Source organism: Nothoprocta perdicaria, unplaced genomic scaffold (assembly GCF_003342845.1).
Source record: "Nothoprocta perdicaria isolate Ctin4 unplaced genomic scaffold, notPer1 scaffold_50, whole genome shotgun sequence".
Classification (NCBI taxonomy): Eukaryota; Metazoa; Chordata; class Aves; order Tinamiformes; family Tinamidae; genus Nothoprocta; species Nothoprocta perdicaria.
This window is the reverse complement of record NW_020455755.1, coordinates 2,178,608-2,199,527: the sequence shown is the minus strand read 5'-3', so window position 1 is coordinate 2,199,527 and position 20,920 is coordinate 2,178,608. Positions and strand designations below refer to the sequence as shown.

At 37.1% G+C, this 20,920-nt stretch overlaps 1 protein-coding gene across 1 annotated transcript in view; it reads left to right on the top strand.

Annotated features, from left to right (window-relative positions):
• The window catches only part of BRIP1 (BRCA1 interacting protein C-terminal helicase 1), a 90,128-nt gene that overhangs the window by 43,117 nt on the left and 26,091 nt on the right, over positions 1 to 20,920 (top strand). Inside the window, exons 16-23 of the mRNA XM_026048001.1 lie at positions 331 to 443; positions 742 to 824; positions 1,534 to 1,860; positions 2,512 to 3,357; positions 5,037 to 5,110; positions 5,842 to 5,917; positions 7,694 to 7,915; positions 8,579 to 8,736. Coding sequence (XP_025903786.1) covers positions 331 to 443; positions 742 to 824; positions 1,534 to 1,860; positions 2,512 to 3,357; positions 5,037 to 5,110; positions 5,842 to 5,917; positions 7,694 to 7,915; positions 8,579 to 8,736 — 1,899 coding nt within the window. The remainder of the gene's footprint in view (positions 1 to 330; positions 444 to 741; positions 825 to 1,533; positions 1,861 to 2,511; positions 3,358 to 5,036; positions 5,111 to 5,841; positions 5,918 to 7,693; positions 7,916 to 8,578; positions 8,737 to 20,920) is intronic.

Sequence of the window (20,920 nt, the reverse complement as noted above, 5' to 3'; positions counted from 1 at the left end):
CCTAACATTTAGTCAGTGCTCTGCTCTTCATTCTAGTCAGGAGGTTAGCACTTAGTTTAGTCTTAAAACCATTATGTTGAATTGATAAGCCATAGCACAGTATAAAGCAAATAATGATTCAGTTGGAATAATCAGTTCTACTTGTGATCTGGATAGCACTTGGAAGAAGACTTGGAAGCCCTTGGAGTGATGTTTTATAATGTGTTATTTTATYTAAGAAGCTCCCTTATTATATTTTCACATGCATTTAATTGTTTGCTTTTGGCCCCACTCATTATGTTCCCTGTGTCAAGTTATTGTTTGAAACAATATTTTGTGATTTCTGTTCAGGTTGAATTAAAGAGGAAGTACAACGACCAGCACAAAAATAAGAGAGGCCTTTTAGCAGGTAGTCATTGGTATGAAATTCAAGCTTATAGAGCTCTCAACCAAGCCCTGGGAAGGTGAGATAAACTGACCTTAATTAAAAATATATACATTTATATTTTAATATATATTATATTTTTAATATATATTATATATTTACGTAATACATCTGCTTTTATCATAGTCAATTTGCAAACTGTAAGAAAATTAAACCTCTGTGCTGCACTCACTTAGTGAAGTTTTGCATCTGTAACAAACAAACACTTCTTCTATATTTCAGCACTTTCTAACCATCTAATTCTTGTCTAATTCTCACAGTCTTGGGTTATATGCACACCGATTTTCTATCTGCTCTTTTTTCTTGCTGTTTTACAGGTGTATAAGACACAGGAATGATTGGGGTGCTCTCATTTTAGTTGATGACCGCTTTCGGATTAACCCTAATAAATACATAACTGGTAAGAAGCAAAAACGTTTCTGGGGAAGTTTCTAACATTGACACAGACTACAAAAATATTATACACACACACAAAAAAACTGATAGATAATATATATACAGCTAAAATAAAAATGGACATGCACAATATTGYTTAAAAATCGTTGGGGAATGCTTTACGTGTCTCTGTTCTTGACGTGTTTTGAGATGATGTAGAACAGAGTTGCTTGTAGTCAGCAGGTGGAGCTCAGCTGCTGTACTATAAGCCAAGCTGCTTTCTGACATGTCTGGTTTCACTAAGAACATATGTAAATTATCTAAGGAAATGGAAATTATACATATTGATAAGGGTAATTTTTTTGTGAAAATAAATTGCTACTCTCTATGTCAGTTAATTTTTAATAGTTCATGGTAACAAGCAAAACACTTGGCTGTAAGAGGAGTGTAATGATGTTTGGCAACATAGCAGTTTAAACTTCAGAATAGCAAAAATGGTAGAGATGGCAATATTTTTTTCTCTTTTAACAAAAAGGGTCATTCATTAAATCATGCTCCTAGCCCAGGGAAAGAAAAGATATAAAAGCTTTTTTTTTTTTTTTTTCTGCTTGAAATCTGAGTTTGTATGTAATAAATAGATGCAGAGGTGTTGCAGTTTTAGGATACTCTTTACGAGAATGAAATATGTCATATAGATGATGTAGTTTTGCGTTAACACTCCTCCTTTTCCTTAGGATTATCTAAGTGGATTCGTCAACAAATCAAGCACCACGAAAGTTTTGATAGTGCGCTTGAATCTTTGGATACATTTGCTAGAAAAAATCAGAAGGGYGTTGGTGGATCATCACAGGACAACAGTGAATTTCTGGACGTACCTTCCAGTTCAAAAGACCTGTCAYCACCTTCTTCACTGGAGGCTTCTATTCATCTATCATCAGATGTCCCTGCTGAAGACGAGGAGCAAAATTTGGTCCCAGAAATTAGTATTTTTACTGCCGTCACCTCAATTAGTCCTGCAACATCGAGTCAGCCAAGTACTTACATGGCAACAATGAAACAAAGTATGTTCCTTTCATGTGAAAAAGAACATTATTAACAATCTTAAATATGAAAAATGCATATTTGGAGGATAAAATAATCTTCTAAATTAATAAACTACTATGCTGCAAAATGATAATTGTGAACAAATGAGTATCATGATTATCACAACAAAAAAGCTGAACTCATACAATAGATGATTGTTTATATTTTATCTAAATAATGTAAAAGTCTCAGCAAATGCTTTGGTTCTAGCTATATCTGATACGTAGAGTTTGCTAAGGAAACATCTTTTAAATAATCTCTTCCTCTAGTAGCTTTACTTAGGAATAGATGTATAATTACTTTACTAAATTTTAGGAACACTTTTTCATTTTCAGATAGCAAAGATGTAAATGAAATAAGATGTAAATGAAAAATACTGCTTTTTTTCATCTATTCATATGTATATGCTTTAACATTACATGTGCCAGTTAATCTATTGATTTCATTAAGATAATTCATGCGCAAAGATAGTTGTAACATCTGGGCTTTTGTTTGTATTGGATCTTAATGAGTATTATAAAATAACTGTAAACCTAATAAAACAGTGTTAGTTTAGATGTGCTAAACATGTTGTAAATCAGCAGGGGGAAAGCATATACAATTAATTAATGTTTTGTGWTTTTTCACAGGTGGCCAGAAAGTTGATGTAGAGGGTCATTCTCGCTGTGCAACACAAAGAGAAAAACATATGGACTCCACACCCAAAACGCTTGCCACTGAAACAGAGAGAGAAGAAAAGCACACTCGGACTAATTCTGATTTTATGAAAGAGCACTGCTGCATTAAACCGTTGACTTCAACACCTTTGTCTGCAGCTGAGAGCTCCACGTCCGTAGCTAAAGGCAAGCACAAGAAGAATGCGAACAGGGCTAGTGAACTTATTGATAGTGTAAATCAATGCCAGTCATCATTCATTACAGAACATAAACCAAGTGTACCAGCATCATGTTTGGAAACAAGGGGGTTTTTGCTTGAAGATACTGAGGCTGCAGTACCTGAAGAAGGGAACCTTGGGGAGCCACAACTTTGTGTTGAGCCCTGTAGTGAACGTCTTTCAAAAGGGGACAAATCTGAACTTGCTAAATTAAATGTATCTGCAGAAGAGGAGGATGAGGATGAGAGTATCTACTATACACCAGAACTCTATGATGATGTAGAACCAGAGGAACAGAAAACCAATCTGCTAGTTCCAGCTGGTAATAAAGCTGAGAATTGGATAGAACAAGAAAAATGCACAGTTGCTGAAGATTTTTTTGAAACCAACATCTCAAAGCCACTAAATATTATTAAAGAAACAATTAGTGATGGTGACACAAATGCCAGTTTACATGGAATAAAGCAAAATGATGAGAGTAAGAATAGTGCAGTTAATAATGTTGTAGACATGACTAGTGGAGTAGAAGCAGAGCAGATAGAATCTCAAGAAGTGGACAACAAAAAAAGGAAAATCAGTCTTTCCAGATCACGAAATAAAGGTGTGTCATCTTTCTTATTGACCAATACTAGCACGTAGTGTCAGATATGATGGGACATATGGGGGAAAAAACTTTCTGATGTATCCTCACTGTTGAGCAGTCAGGAATTTCTATTTCTCATTTCATATATGCAATCAGGCTCAATTTTTCTGTATCTGTCTTTTCAGTGTGCAAGCTACCATGCRGTTTTCTGTAGATGTAATAAAGATTATTGAGCATAAATGTACTGCCAAAGGCCTAATATGATGCGTGGAAATTCTGATTGGAAACTGATATAGCATTTCCCTTGTAATTACAGGATGAGAAGCAGGTTGGTCTGCTGCAGATTGAATGAGTTTACTATTAAAGGAAATCAAACAATTAGATTTTTCTCAGAAAGCAAAACAAGCATTTAATCAAATTACAGTTATCTACATTTGTTAGGGCTTTTGTGTGTGTGTGTTAATTATGCAGAAAAGCATCTTTGCAGATCAAGTAATGTAATAGATTAGGCCTGAAGTAGGCCAGCTGTGCTCTTCAGGACTTTGCTTCCCTCAAATCCCTTTTGTTAAAATTTTGCCCATCAGAAGTTGTGTAATGCTATTGGGGCGCTTCAAAATTTGATAATTATTACATTTCCTTTCTTTGTTTTGTGTAAAAGTTGAAGTTCCTTTAACGTTTTCTTTTGAGAGGGTCTTATTTTCTTTTGTAAGTAAATTTATACATAATGGACTTTAAACTTGCCTTGGTGTACTTTTTTTCTGGAAGTATTTTAAACATTTTTTGGATTTATTGCAATCAAAGCCTAAGCCAAGATTTTGCTGTAATAAAACATGCTATGCCTGATTTTCAAGAAAAGGCTACTTATTTCCATCATATATTACTATTAAGATGCTGGATTTTTATAGTCTAAGTCTGGCTTATAGGTATTTATATATTTTGAATGAGAGCTGAGATGACATTGTAAACTGGTGGTTTTCCATATAAATTCTCTGATGTCCACTTCCACGCAACGGTGAACGTGTTCGTATCAATTTGATTTAAACTGTACCCTTTCTTTGCACCATAGAGCTGTATAAAATCAGATACACCGTTTGCAAGAATGGWAAGGATTCTGTTGAATTTCTGTAACAACCCATTATCTTGCAGTCCTCAGGACCCAAAGACACTTAGTTAAACTTGTCTTATTGGTGCCGCATGTGGACTCTGTTCCTGGGTTTAGCTTTCACAAAATCATCTTCCTCAGGTGCTGATGGGTTTGCACTAGCCTGTGCTTCTGGCAGAAACCTCCTCTAATCCTCAAAGCAACTTAAACATATAACACATCGAAAAATAAACAGCCTTAATTTAGATTGAAGTAAATGATTGAGTACCAGGACTTGCTAGGCCAGGCAGGGTGTGTGTGTAATGGGCCACAGGACTTGAGCCCTCCCTCCTCCACGGCCACCGTGGGAGCAGAGCTGCTCCCACGAGTTCCCCAGCTTCATTCCCACAGCTCTCTGAAAGATTGCTTTTCCTAAAAGAAATGTTTTTCTGTAGCAAATCATTTTTTCGTGTTTAGATCTAAATAGGTAGTTGAATTATTCACTTGCAGTTCCTAAATCTGTGGAAATTAAATTATTGAAAATTGCTGTCTTACTATGATATTATAACTGTGCATGATCTCTAAAATAATCATCAAATCTTGAATTTGTTGTTAGGTCTGAAAGTTCAGCGAAAGTGCAGACGAAGCAAAGCTACTGTTAGGGAAAGTGGCAGCACCTGTGAGAGAAAGGTACCACCTAGATAGAATAAAGCTCTTTAAATTGCTAATGTTTTTTTGTTATGGTGCAAGAGACAAGACCTTATATAATCTTTCCAATGATGAAAAAGTGCAATGGGTTCATGGTTCTTTGCRGCTTGCTGTAGATACCTTGCAGTTTACACGCTCAGCAAATACCCTTGTTTCTCAGCTGAAACCAAGAGACTGACTGCCTTCAAGACCTGTTAATGTACAGAGAAGCTGAGAATATTCAACAGGTTACAGAATGCAGTTTATAACCAATTATAGATATGGAATCATGATTCTTTTTTCCAATATATGTGGAGCTTCCAATGTCTGATTGGCTTGTAATTTTTGGAGCAAAATTTCCAAAGCCAAAGACCCATGATTGCATAAGAGTTGGACCCTTAATTTCCTAGTTCCTTTGCAGAGTTTCAGAATGCATCTACTATAGCCCGAAGCCTTATTGACTMTATAAAACATCTCATATTTTATATGAAAATATTTCTGTGAAAGTTGGTTAAATGCCTTTTTAGTGTGATGCACATTATAATCACTATCTAATATAAATGATAAACATCGATTCAAAGTATTTCTTCCAGTATTGCAAATAGTATATTTCTCTGAGGCAGTTTTGTTATATTTCTCAGTGTGTTTATATTTAAATGCTTTAATTAGTAGAGTTGATAGCTAAAATACACAAAACAGTATTTTTATTAACTTGCCCATTGGGTTGTTAGAAGGGAACCYGTCGCCAGCCTTGCAAGAAAGGACTTTATTGCATGGTCTGTGGAGCTGAAATACTACCAAAAGCAGAGGGTAAGATCTTCATAACTGATTGTTACTGGTTCATATACAGAATAATAGAAACTTGTTATGCATCTTTTTACTTCTACAGCTTTGCATACTGCAGGCATGTTTTTAGAATAATGAATTAATTTGTGTGTTGGAAATGGTAACTAAACAAACAAGTTGTTAGAAATACCCTTGAGACTTGCAGCAAATCTTTTTGCGGGGCGACTTGTCACTACAGAGCAGCCTTTTCTACTTGGGATCTCAGTGAAAATAACTCTGCATTCTTGTCATCTTCCTGCCATTTCTTATTGCTGTTGCTTGATTCACTCATCCTGACATACTGACMTATCTGGACGTATAGCAGGAATCCGAATGGCATTTGAGCGTCAGCTGAAGGCAACCRGTTGTGGCATCGCCCAGGCTGAAGGAGAGGAGCGGGTGGTGGTAGCACCGCGGCCCGGGCCTGGGAGCGGGGATGTTCCCTCTGAGGAATTGCCACCAGGGGCTCCGAGAAGCTTGGTAATATCTTGGCAGAATAACTCCATGAAGCTAATACATGCATTAATGAAAATGTCAAGGGCTTTATATGCATCTCTGAAAATCCTTGTCATGTTATTCTTCAGTATGTAAGCCATCTTGTGTTAATTTAGATTGCCTTTTTTAGCCTCCAGTTGATGCATTACATGAAACTGATAAAATCTTCTCTAAAAAGGACTCTCATATTTTTGYGAGACAACTCGATTTGGGAAAATCTACAGGCTGATAATGATAATAAAAACTGCCACTTTTTTAGAAGGCTCTGTGTCTTGAGACTGCTAGACTGTCTGGTAATGATAGCATAGATATAGATATTTAAAAGTCCCTCCCCTGCAAAAGGGCTTAAAGTGAGGAAACAATGATGGAGCTGGAATCAAATTAGAGGTACTGGTAAAAAGAAAAAGCCCTCCAGGTAACWCCCTTCAGCACCAAAGGTGAGGAAAACCACGGTTAGGAGGCAGGAACTGCTTTGCTAACTGCTTGTGACTCCATTGTATGGTGTAGCTGGACTGGGCACCAGGACATAAAGCTCTGCCAGACGTTATCCACATCCGAAGGATGGAGAACAAAGGAGAAGCCTCTTTCACAGGAACTTGCACATCAGTGAGGTGCCTGGGGATCCCAATTGCTTCTGGAGCCATTAAGTTGCAAACAGAACAGTTGAGGTTGGAGGGGACCTCTGGAGATCATTTGGCCCTATGATCTTCATAGAAGCGCTCAAAATTCACGTTACCTTATGGATAAAGCAAGGGAGGCTCGAGGCTTTCCTTTATGCATTTGTCCTCTTGTCCTTGCTAATTGGTATAGATCGGTGAATTGAAATCACTGTGCATTGAATCAGTCGGAATCACTGAACTTCACCATTAGCAGGCTCCGAAGTGTCTGTTATCAGCACGAAATTTTACATTGTTTGCATGGAATCTCATGTCAGTTAATTGATGAAAATTAAAAAATCTGTCACAATTTTAAGAAACTTAAATGACTTTGTTAAAAGTAGATTCACTCACTGATCAACTTAGGTGGTGTAACAAGGGGAAAATTATCTGTTGAAAAGTGGATTTTGGATATGTTAAAAACGTCGAACAAGGCTGTCTTCCAAGGTCCATTTAAATCAATGGGAATCTTTTCACTGACTCCAGTGGGTATTGGATCAGGGCCTAAATTACCATCTTGTAAATGTGGAAAATTTGCAGTAAGCTCYAACAGTACTGTATTCAAAACTGTGTATATATAAAGCCTTACACTCCACTTTTTAAATTATAGGAATTTTGAGGAAAGCTTTCTGCAGTAATATGGAACTGAAAGTTATCTGGAAATTCTTCAGAAATACTAATGTAAGAAGCACACGCTCCTTTAGCAATTGCAAGTGTGAACTCGATGCCCTTTCAGCGGATGATGATACGATGTTGATCATCACAGATGCTGCAAGTCTTAGTCATCTTAAAGAAACTTTGAAGGTTTATCAGGTGCCAGTGAAATCTGAAGGTAAATCTTGCTGATTACAGATAAACGCCACCTAACAGATGTCAAGTTCTTTAGCTTTAAATGGATCAGAAAACATTGTTTATTTCTTGCAGGTGCCTCTGATTTTTGGGAACATTTGCACCTCATGATCTGTGTGTGAAATTACCCCCTTTAGAGTAGATGAATTTCATAGATTTTTTTTTTTTTTTTTACTGGAGGCAGGCAAAACTCCACAAAGATACAGATTATGAAAAGACAGTTTTTTTTTTTTTTTTTTTAATTTAAATTTAAAAAAAAAAAAAAAAAAGATGAAAACCCATGAATTGGAGGTCCACACCCAACCCCAGGGGTTAAAAGTAAGGGTTTGTATAAGCACAGTGTTTGATAAGACGTTATTCCTAGTGCCAAGCTGGGGAACGGGGAATCTGTTAGCAGTGTTCAGAGGACAAGGACTATAAGTAACGTAGATACTTTTGTTAGGGACAGTTCTGCTGTAGGACTGATACCATCTATATTAAATGTTACAGAACTTGCAGCGATAGGTAAGCGTTCTTTATCCCATTATTTCCTGGCAAAATAAGAACGTTGCATTTTCAGATGTATAGCTTGTGAAATTTTACCTGTTTTAATGTATCTCTTGATACCTGTGTAAGACATTTTATTTTCTTCCTTTCTTTTTGCAAGACTTGAATGCCAGTTTATCTTTAAATGCTATTTGGAATGAGAATGAATGTTCTTTGACAAGTTACTTACAATGCAGGAACTGTGTCATCCAGTCGGTTTCTCCATGTCCTTTAATAGGAGCTGAAGTTACTCTTTTCCATAATAAAGCACAGTCACGGGTAAGTCGAAGTGTTCTGTTTCATATACTAAAATTATTACTGAATTGTTTATATGGAAAATATGAAAATAGCATTTCTTAAAGGGATAGAATGAAAATATTGTTTTAGTTAGAGGAATTGCATATGAATTTCTATCACAGGGGCTTGAAATGATTTTCAGTATATTAGGTAAGAACTGAGGACAGCATCATTGTCTGTAACTAGTTTGATGCAGTGTTTTTATTATTCAGTTTTATGAAAGGAGGTAGGAAAATAGACTTCCATTATCATTGTCTTCCATCATGTTCCAAAGGGAACATGAAAATAAAACTTAATTGCATGTGTGGTATAGTCAGAGTTGAATCTTCAGAAAAACAGTTTTAGTTTATTCATAGCAGTAACAAAAATATTAGTCAGACCATGATGGAAGGACACAGAAAAGGTCTAAAGGAGTCACAGAAATAAGTTTAGTTACAGGTATTGTATGTATAGTATTATATTTATATGAACTTTCCAAAAACTGAGCATGATTCTTAGGTTATAGACTATGCATCTTGCTATCCCCTGAATAAGCTTTTTGAAATGTGTTATATGACAGTGCGTGGTGATAAAAGTAAGTTTATAAGCATTGTTTTCTACAGATGTTGATATTTCAGGCTGTATTCTTAACATTTCCTAATATTTTGGGAGTCATTTTATGTGAGAAATACTCAGCAAARCAAAATACTAGCTTGGGGGAATTTATACAGTGCGAATAGGGAATAATGGGCTTCTATGAGGTATAACAAAATGATTTCTTGTTTAAACATACCTTGTTTCACCAACCTTCTGCCTTCCGTTTAAAAGAAGGGCGTTGAGCTCTGAGTTTCTTGATTTCCATGAGTGGCTGCACAGCCCGAGCCCTGTCAGCAGTTTCGTTGCACCGTGCCGAGGTGGGCAAGCAGAGCGGGGACGGACTCTTTCTTCCCAAGTGCATCAGATAAATGTGTAATCAGCTGGGCTTGGCTTTGCCTCTGTTGTGTTTTTACTACCGGGTAAAATAAACAAGGGTATACTCTCAGCCCGCTTGCAGGTTTTAACCTCTCCTGTTTCTTTTTAGCTAAAAAACATCCTGTTAATTGTTACAGGGGGGTTAAAAGCATCTGTTTCTTTCCTTTTTTTCCCCCTCCTACTGTATTTCCATGCACTAGAAAGAAATCTCAGGGAACTTCTAGCCTATGAAAGTGCAACATATCCTGAAAAAGTAAAAAAAAAGGCCACATCTGGCTTTTGAGAGTCCTTCTGAGAGTACTGGCATTCGATAGAGAGACACCTAATCCCTTAATGCATCTCTYTGTTTCAGAGAGAGACTCGGGGGAAAAAGAAATCCCCGCATCTTCAAAAGACCTGTGAAAAAATTGTCTAGTGGGCACCTCTGCCTTGGGTCTGGTCACACTCTGTGCCTCGTCACCAGCGTAATGTGGTCACGGTGCGGAGGGAGCTCTCCTTGKTTTTTTGTGAAAATAACGTTATTCATTTAGAAAGTTAACATGGGTTGGGGATGAACGATGGCAGAGGTAAAGGTAGCTTTAATTTGGTCATTTCCTCGCTTTAAATTGAACAGCTTTTATTTTTGCCACTGGGAGTATGTGAGTGTAAAGGAAGGCTTGTGGAATGAGTCGAAGGAGGTGCAAATGGTGATTTATTACACGCTATCACATGCCAGAGCAAACGCACGTGCCTTAGTGTGAAGAGCCTGTGATTAAGTCTGGTTTAGCTCCCACTTGTATATTCTTGAATACAAGATCCTGCTGTTGTTGAGCAATATATTTGTGGAGATAAAAATCAACATTGTAGTTTACACTGCAGCCTGCACTGTGTTAAATGGTGTAGGTTGTCATGAGGTATCAGATGTCATCTGAAATTACTTCGTGTCATGTGCTCTCTATAAATCGAGAACAGTTGGYTCTGGAAGGCAAGAAATTGTTCATTTAATAAAGATCATATTGCTGTAGCAATACAAGCTTAAATAGAGTCACTAGAGTTAGTATCTGTGATTTATTTCTAAACTAAAGGCTTTGGTAATCATTTAAAAAACCCTTCTATATTTTCATGACTTAAATTTAAGCTGTCGTTAATGAATTATATTTTGTTAACCTTCTGGGGCTTTTTTTTTTTTTAACCTGTACTTTTTTTAAAAGTATCCTTTTATTTTGAAAATTGGATTTTTAAATTTACTGCTGCGTTTCTACAAGTTCTATTGCATCATGTGTTTGCCATTGACCTAGAAACCTCCATTAACTTATTCAGGCTTTATGAATGGTTTATGTGATGTCAGTGACGTATAATTTAATATTCTAATTATTTATATTCTTTAAAATACTCTAGATAACTGTGTGCTCCTGCTTCCAGTCTTCCACGTGAAACGGTAACAGCTTTACAAAAGACCATACCTTGGGGCTTTCAGAAAAAATAAATGTAAAGGACTCAAGGTGCCTTAAGATGCAGCCTAGCTAATGCAATAAATTGCCTTTCATATGTTAAAAGGTAAATGAAAGTCTGACAATTAAATTTTTTAAACTTATTAAGCAGTTGCTGCTATAACTGATTAGACAGTCAGCTGCTGAGACAGTAGCATTTATATAACAGGATATTGTTTTGTTCATCATGTTGCCACATTTGGCAAACTTTTATCTTAATGCGCCTTGCGGGAATACCAGTCTGACCTCAATCTGAGTAAAGCCTTAATAGTCGACGTGAGGGATGCTTGCAGGAGGTGGCACGGTCGCTTTCGCAGACTGTATATTTGTTATCGCATGTTAATCAGATTCATCATTCTGTTTAATAAAGATTTCATCTGCCACGCGAATGCATAATCGGCTATGTCTGAGTGACCATCTTTTGTCTTGAGCAGATTGCTAAAACTGCATTAAGCATCATTAGACAAAAATGACGACCTTATTAATTTGTCCTTTATGTGTTTTCCAGCAGATTGGATCTCATTATTATGCAAACACAGTACACAGAGCAGCACCAGAAGTAGCTCATTAATGTTTCTTTCCCTTAGTACATAACAGATTATTATTGTGAAGTGTGCATGAAATAATTGCTAATTACGTGCCTTAAATTGTACAGTGATTGTCTGTCTTGATTTTTGCATATGGTTTAAGAGCACTGTAGAAGAGCATCACAAGCTACAGGTTAACAATACTGAAGCCAGTAAAGCAGAGGAAGCAAAGCACAAAACGTGCATTTTAACACACTTTTTTTCTGCCTACGTGGAATAATTAGGGCAACTACGGGTTGTTTTGTAGCTACCTCTTGCACAGTTTCTTCTTTTCAAAGAAATGACTCTCAGCTAGCACATACTTTAACAGATGTCTTTGCCAACAAATACTTGCAGGCAAGTTTGAACTGTTGACTTCTAGTAAAATATCCTATAACTTCTTAAATCATAATTCTTGAATTAGTCCAGGGTCCTTATTCACACACCACGAAACTCTTAGGTGTTTCCAAATAGAGTTCTTGCTACCTTGTGTTTTCCTAGCTATGTTTTGCGTTTCTTACAGCGTCTCTTTTCAGTGTAATTCTCCTTAAAATACATAAGCATGTTAGAAATTAAATATTAGGATTTGGCATTCATCTGTAGTTTGACAACTTTGTGCTAAGTGTCTAATTGGTTTAAGCTGGTAGTGCTTCATACTTATCCATGGCACATCTTCTGTAATCTGTCTGCCACTGTAGCTGATAAGACTTGGCCACGACCGAAGTTTTTGCAGCACTAGAAATAAAATCCTGATCCATTAGGGGTTTGCATGGATTTAGCTTTATAATCTGGTTTAGAAATTGTGAGTAGTCAGATCTCAGATGCAGGCGTTGTTTTCAAAAAGATGCCATGAAAATCATTACATCAGCTTAGATTTTCTTAATGCGAGTCTTGTTAACAAAATAACCTAAATAACATAGTGGCTGTTTCAGATGAGAAATATTTGTGACTGGCAAAGACTTTATTATGCTTGTGTATAAACAGGTATCCTTGAGATTCAGGAGAATAATAATGCTTGTCTTAAATTACTAGTAATAAAAATTTGTACTGTCTTAACTCCGTTGGTCGGAGTTAGTATCAGCTGAGAGCAGCCATTTAATTTTGGTTGAAATAAATTGAGCAGAGTAGTTATATATTATTCTTTAAACATTTCACTTTTAATAGGTCATTATTGAATACATAGGAAGAATGTAAATATCTTGCACTTCCAAAAATCAGGATGCAGTTTTTCTGCAGATGCAAATTCTCTTTACTATCCTGGTAGCAGCTGGGCCTGTAGTTTAAGATGATAGATCACCTCASTAATAAAGGTGGAAAATAGTAGAATGGCATCACTTATTTATTTGGATTAATAGTGTTTAGGAATGTGTTGGTAGGAATAGGCAGAGGTGTGCACCTGTTCATATAGAGGTTCCGCATCCTGTATCAACCAGTTTTAATAAGTGCATTTCAATTTTTCGATGAGAGTATCACACAGAGATGCGTGTGTATATGCTGGCCTTGGATCCRCAATGGTTTGACAATACATTTTTTCCTTTTGCTCTGTCATTGGTATTTTTCTATGCCCTTTTTCTTTGCCTGCTGCTTTGAGTTTCTCAWGCATTCAGTTTTACATTTTATTTAAATCTCGTGAGTATGCCTGGCCCGTATTATTTCCAATGTGTAAATTTATTTCCTGTGAAAGAGTACACCATACTGCTCCATACTAATTCCTGAGCACTCTGCAAGGCTTGTGAAGAATTTCCAAAAAATAACATACTAAGGAGCTTGAGACTCCCAGGCCATGGGATATAGGAACTCATTTCAGTTTAAAGGACTSAAATATTTTTAGAGGATCTGTATGCACATCTTCAGGAGGGAAGAGCCATAGGTGACATCAAAATAAACCCCATCTCCTGGGTAGTTTCCTTCTGCTGGTGTCAGAATCAATAATGTCCCAGGAGCTATCTGTCTGGATCGCTTTACCTGTCTTTGGTATTCAATATATTTGTGGTCCTGTTGCCAAAAATGCATTCTTTCTTCTTTTCTCTCCTCCCCACTGGCCATGGTGATTTACAACCCTGCTTGTAAAGGCTTGTGGGCCACCTCTACCTTTGCTGCTAAAGAAATGATCACAGGCTCCTTGAGAAATCGTTGCCTGCTGACAAAGGAAAAAAAAGAAAAAAATATGACTTGAAAGATGATAAAACCACAGCACAGCTTTGGCTGCGGAACCAAAGATGTTTTGTAATTAACAAATTACAAAGCCTATTACCAGGAAGAGAGGACGTCGCTGGTGTAGTTGGGAAACAAGCTGATGTTGCAGGGCAGGTAGAGTCCAAACACACGAAGCCTTGGCTGGCATGAAGGCTTTTGATAGGTCTCTGTTTTCTGTTTGGAATCAGTGACAGCAGYGTAAATTACACAAAAGCTATCTAAAGTGCCAGTGATTTTGAAGTGTGTCACACGTAAAGTCTTAGTCAGGTCTAGAAATTTTACTTTTTTTGGCTACAAGACCAAAACTGAAGCCTGCATGGAAACTTTTCTGTCCGTAAACTCAGGTCTCCCCTTCAGGACCTGCTGCCATGGAAGGGAAACCACTGGAGCTGCTTCCCCCCTGCGCCTGGCTGTGCCTCTGTCACGCAAGGACACCCACTCGCCAAGCTGTGACGCATCCGCAATGGTTTGGACTAAAAATAATGCCTCTTTTGGTGCCCTYCTTTTTATACCAGCTTGTTTCAGGGAGCTCATTTATGGAACAACCCCACAAAGAGTTTTYTCATCAAAATGGGCTGCAGGGAAGCAGAAAGTTAGCTGCCGTATAGCTGATGCCTAACAAGTGCTATGTGAAAGGTACAGTAGCAGCTGCTGGAATTACAAGTTCAACATTCTGCTTGTTTTATATTCTAATGAGCAGCCATTATTCCAAGCTAGTATTTTATACTGATTATGTCCGCTCCATAGTGCAGCTGCCACTGACCCCTCAATCAGCAGTAACAAAAAAACTCTTTGTTGTCAGTATGGGAAATATCTTGGCCATTATGGGTGTGAATTCAAAACAGAATAACAATCACGCACAGGAAAAATTACAAGCTCAGTGATTCATTTACAGGAGTCTAAATATCTCCAATTAATGTATTTTTCAAATCTTTTTGAAAATCTTACATTCTTCCTCATTTGAGATATAAATGAAGTCATTAAAGCATCTGAATCCCGTAGAACTTCCATTTTATTCACCAGATGCATYTAAACTTTTCATCATGAATTTTATGCAGTGAACTCTCCCTTCTTGAGCATTTCTGCTCTATTGTAAAATATAAATCTCCAATCAAGTTAAGAGCTTTTGTAATTTTTTATTTCTAATCTTAAAATGAATATGCTTTCAAGGTAGTTTAAAACTAAGTTTACTAAGTGATAGCCATTTTTCACACTTCAGGAGCCAAGTGACGGCGCTAGAATGAAAGAGTGCACTAGATTTGTTGCAGATGTTTCCTAAATGAGATACCTCTRGGTTCTGCAAGCCATTCATCCTTTCTAGCAAACCAAAATAAAATTGATTTGTATAACAAATATAATGCTATATATTTACATAATTAAACTCCATGGTGTAGCTCGGGCCATGCTGACTGTGGTATGCAGCGTGCAGGGATGTGCTCTGTAGTAGTTACGTCCAGCGAGTTCTCTGGAGGAATTCCAGTTTGGGCACTTTTCTAGCTCTTAAATTGCAACCATACAGCAGTTATATTAGCAGGGAGGGTGGAAAGACACATAATTACCACCATTCTTCCATATGTAATTTGGATATGGTATTGGTTATCTTTATTGTGCGAGCTCATAGTTTCTTCCTCTTCACAGTACACAAACATATAGCCAAATTCTTGGCCTGAAGTCAGTGGAGCCAAGGATAAATTTGGTTCCTTCTCTCTCCAAAGGGCTTGAAATTAAAATACAGAAATGAAAACCCTAAAATCTTTAAGGTTTTTTAATGGTATTTATAGGCAGAAGCATTACTATACAAAGATTTAACCAGATTATTATATTTATTCGGGAAAGGAGAGAAGGCTATCGGATAACCCAATACCTCCTGACTTTGAATTCAAATAAATCTTAGGTGACTCTGAGCATATTTGAGCCCTTTGTACTACATTTTCCTAAGAAGTAAATGGAGAAAACTTCGACGTGCRTTTAGCTTGTGTTCGTTAAGTGCTCTGAAATTATCAGGCCAAAGTTGCTGTAGGAGCATGTGCTATTACTGCTTAGGGGACTTGTGTCAGTTTTCAACCATTTATGTGCTTCTGTGTGATTTATTTTGAAAGGCTTTGCAATTCCTAAGTAACGAGTGTCCATCCTAATTGACATAAAGCCTTTTTTTCCCTGTATATATCAAACCTTTCATTTCTATATTTCTTTTGCTAATGCAATGTAGAAATGGTTATTTTACTTTTAGATAAAAGAACTGTTCTTGGGCAGTTTTGACATCTACATTTTGTATTTTATAAACCTCAGCTGCAGTTCACACTTGTGGAAAATATAAGTGTCCTTTTATTTTTAACAGCAGCCTAGGGTATGGTTGAAAGAGGCATATTTCCATTTTGGCTTTTGTTTGAGCAGCTTCCAAAACATCATCCTACTTTTTTTGCTGGAAAATTTGCCAAGTCTAGCTCAGATTAAGTTTCTTTGTTAGATTTGTTCTTTTAAGCATCTGGATCAGAAATTGTATCCCATACTATGTAGTAATGAAACATTTGGAAATCATCTGAGAAATCGCAGTAAACTGTGATAGTCCTGTGCATTCTTTTTAAGGGCAAGAAATATGTAGCTTACAGAGAGAGAGGTTTTTGTTCTTTTTTTTTCGAGCTAGCTTTATTTTTTTTGAACCACCCAACTAAGAGGTTATAGTGTGTTCTTCTAGGACACAAGCTACTAGATACTATTCTCTCTTTAACTTTTTTGTCGTCCCTTTTATCACCACAAAACCTTATTTTGCTTGATGTATATCTGTATTCTGTGCCAAATTTCAACGGTCTAGGATATTCCTGGGAAGAAATAGATAAATAAAGGTTATGTGACTCAAGAGTTTAGCATTTTATTGTAACTCATAAAGCCAGAATGCCACAAGCTGGTGAATGATTGGGTTTTAGTTTGTGTTTAGTTTAGTTCAGGCCTAAAATAAATTCATTTTATTAGCTTAAAATAAATCATTAGGATTTATAGTAATAAAGAAACTTTTTCCCTTGTGTCATAAATTTGAGAGTCATTATACAAAGTCCGTTTGCTCATATTATGCTTTCAGTATAAATTGTATTGAAGAATATAGTTAGTTGAAGAGAAACAGAGCTGTGTGCTAGCGGTGCTGGTAGGGCCTCTTGCTTAGCCGTAAGTTGAAGGACATCAAAGAAACGTTTGTCTATTAATTACAGCCCTGCATGGAGGATGAGGAAGAAGAAAAGGGGAATTTGGAAGGGGATATATGTGTCTCGTATAGCTTTTTAAACAAATATATTTATTCACTTAAAAGAGTTGGCACTTGTAGCCAAAACATTCATATGACATTCATCCTCAGTGTGCGGTGCACATGCCTGACTGGGATTAGGAAGCAGCTTTGAGTGGTTTAGACACTGGAAGTGCACWAGTCTGTTAATTATACTAGGCATATTGTGCAGTTCTTTAGCTTTTATTCATTTATTTCCCAACCACTTTGTTTTGTTCAAAGGCATGCAAAGAAACGGGAGAACCCCCATGAACAGAACCAGAATAGTTCCTTTCTTACAGCTGTATCTCAACTAGCAACTGATAAAAAGACACTTTTTTTTGTATTTTATGAATGTCACTTTTAGGGAAAGGATAAGAAGCATTGTTTTTTCTTAAAGAGAGTGGCTTCTTGCTCTTTTTCAAGCTTCTACTCTCCAGCTCCTTCTGATACCCTCTATGCCTATATAATTTCTTCTTCTATGGGGAGGTATTTTGGCCTCTGTATTAGAATCCCTTTGCCTGCCTAGGAAAGCGCTGGCACAGTAGGTAGTCCCAGGAGCCGTGTCAGGAAAGCTCTTGTCTGCAATACAAATTCTTCCTTCAGCTCCTCAAAAGACGTTTTGTTCAGCAGCATTCAAGGAGATCAGCTCTGTTTGGCTTGGAGCTGGTGGCTTCTTTAAACCCCTTTGCCCACTGCGGTGTCGGATATTACTCCTACAGAGGAACTTGCACCAGTGCCTAATTTCTCTGTGTGGGTCCTCCTAGTTTCTTCAYTGGGACAGATCAGGCTCAGGGCTGCACTGGGTCTTTGGCTTCCCTCTCACTAGAGACACTGGGTGCAGCACGAAGGTGTTTCCATGATTTCTGGATGCTTTCCTGGGTGGAAGCTGTTTTGCTTTGTTTTAAGGGCTCTTATTTGGCTCTGAGTTTGTTTGGTTGATTGGGTTTTTTTTTTTTTTTTTTTTTTTTTTTTTTTTTTTTTTGGTTTTTTTTTTTGCCAGTTTTAGGCTCATTTGCTCAGTTATTGATGCTGTTATATTGATGAAGGAGAAAGTAGCATGCACGATTCCACCAACAGAACAATCCAGGAAAAGCAGATGGCTGCAGTGCTAATGGGGCTTCTCCACTTGAATTCACAGGGAGATCATTTCATTGTCCAAATTTCTCAAAGCTCATTGATTTTTCATTCTAGCAGGATTTATTTGCTTTTGAATCACTGCTGTGCTGTTATCATTATATGCTGAACCTTTCACTGCRCTCTACATTTCACTGCTTTCTTGATGCTTGCTCTTTTAGGATTCCTGCACAGAACTTCCTTCCTCCACATGTAGTTTTCATTTCTTAATCAACAAAAAGACAGATATGTTATTCTGGTTTTCTTTCTAATTTAAAATAATGCAAATTTTGTCTGTGTTTTTGTTTGTTTGTTTTGTTTTTTAACAWCTTTTGCTTAACACTTTWAATTTTTTAACATATTTATCAGAACAAGTTTGTGCAGCAGCAGGCTTTGATAAATCAGATTCTTTTTTCCAAACTTCTTTAGAAATTAGTTCCTTTAAGTAAAACACACATGCACACACACATGAAGATGTTCTGGATGAAAACTAAGCCGTGGTACTCAATGGTATTCAGCGTTTTCCTCTTCTGAAGGAAACCAGGATGAGAGCCTTGAGATCAAGGCCACAAAGCTGAGCAGTGCTGCAGGCTCTATGCTTAAGCAGGAACAGCTGCATTCCTGTGCTGCCTTTTTTCCTTTTAATTAATCAAACCCACTTCCTTCAGCCAGTGCTCTGGACCTGGAAAATACAGAATAGGGATTAAATTCATGTTTAGTCATTTCTGGATATAGTTTACAGGGCAAGTTAATGTACCTGCCGTGTATTTTTTTCCTCTCTCTTCTGTATTTTCCATCTGATTACTAATATTTTTGTAATTAGCTGGATCCTGATCCTTCCATGCATATTCCCAGCAGTTGCGTTCATGCCAACTGCCCCTTGTGCAGGCGTGGAGCTGTTACAGACCCAGTTGCCCACCCAATAGGGGATCCTCAGCTGTTCTGACAGGCTTGATCTTGGCCCAGGAGGGTTCTCCACCAGTTGTTCAGTTTGATTAAAGATCGTTGTAGATCATTAAAGRTGCGATTGATATATTTTTATGGCAAAAAAATAGGATTGTCAGCCTATATTGCTCATTTGTCATCGCTGAACTGAGAACTGAATCTTCCTTCATGACTTGTTTTTCAATAGCATGMGTGCTGAACTCCACTGGGTTTTTATAGTTATAACTTAGTTTACATTAGAAGAGTGTAAAAGTTGTTTTATGGGAGGAGAGGGGGGAAAGAGGTATTCTTAGTTGCTGCTAGAAAAGAAGAAATCAATCATTTTGATGCTTTATAGTATAGTACAGAAAAAGAAAAAGACATGTTAGCACTTAAAACACACTTTCTGCCTCAGATGCATTCCATATTTGACCGTAGGTAAYGTGGCAGGCTGCTAGAAGTTGACTTTTGAGGAACATGCATTAAGAAACCTAGCCCCAGTTTGACCATTAATTCTCAAGCTGAGGCCTCTTTTTTTGTCAGAAATCTCTCAGTTATAGAGTCCCAAATGATGTCACTAGAGGAATGGCACCCTGGCACCAGGTGAAATGCTGAAAAGGGCCAACGAGCCCCAGAAAGAATTGGGAACCTGCCTCCCATCCAGAGTCAGTCACTTGACTCAYGAGGGGCCGACAGCAGAAAATTCACAGCATGATGTTTTCCACCATTGAGCAGGTAAAAAAACTCTTGAAAAACACGAATGTGAACCTTCTACATCAAAATATACTARTAATTAGGAGTGTAATTTTTAAAAATTAAACACTAGATGGAAGGCCATTAGGTAATAATTTCTTTGTGARTCATTTATTATAGTAAAAATCTAAGGCTGTCCTTTTAACAAAAACATTAAGAGAACAAACCAGAGAAACATTTAAGAAATGCTAGGGACAGCAGAGGAGTTAACTGCTTCTTCAGAGGGAGCCTTCGGTATGCAGAGAGAGTTATCAGATAAAACAAATCTCTTAAACCTCGTACAATTCTAGATCCTAAAACTTAAACTGTCATTTTGCAGGAGTTGACTGTTGCGTATTAAAATACTCTTTACTTTGGTATGTGGTTTGAAGTCGTATCTAACTGGAAGTTGATTTTTTTAGCCATGATTAATGTGTCTGTGATTCTATTTTGAAGGTGGATCCAGAATGGCGTGTAAAATTTGTCACTCATTGCATTTAATTTTTATTGAGCTACCCATGCAGTGGAGTATATGAAATGCTGAACATGAAAGACCAAACTTAACCATCTGTTCCATGTGATAGCATTTCAGGCTTTCATCTTTGTCTGAATTTATATCAATTGTTTAATATTTATTTCCTTGCTTTGAAAAAAGTGTGGAAGACCAAACAAAACAACGAAAGTGGGAGCATATTCCAGATGACTGGGGTTTGTGGCAAGTAAGTGCAGTGATATAAGTTTTGGATGAAAACATKCTAGCTTTCTATTATTATTATTTAAAATAACTGTGAATCTGCTGTGTGCTACATAAATCGAAATAAAAGATGTTGATGAAAGATCCTGATCTCACTTTATAGTAAAGATAGTTACCATAAGCTCAATAGAAATTGTTGAAATGCTCTTTAAGAGCTACTTCGTAACTACCAGAGTGCAAGTGTGTGTGTGTGTCTGTGTGTGTA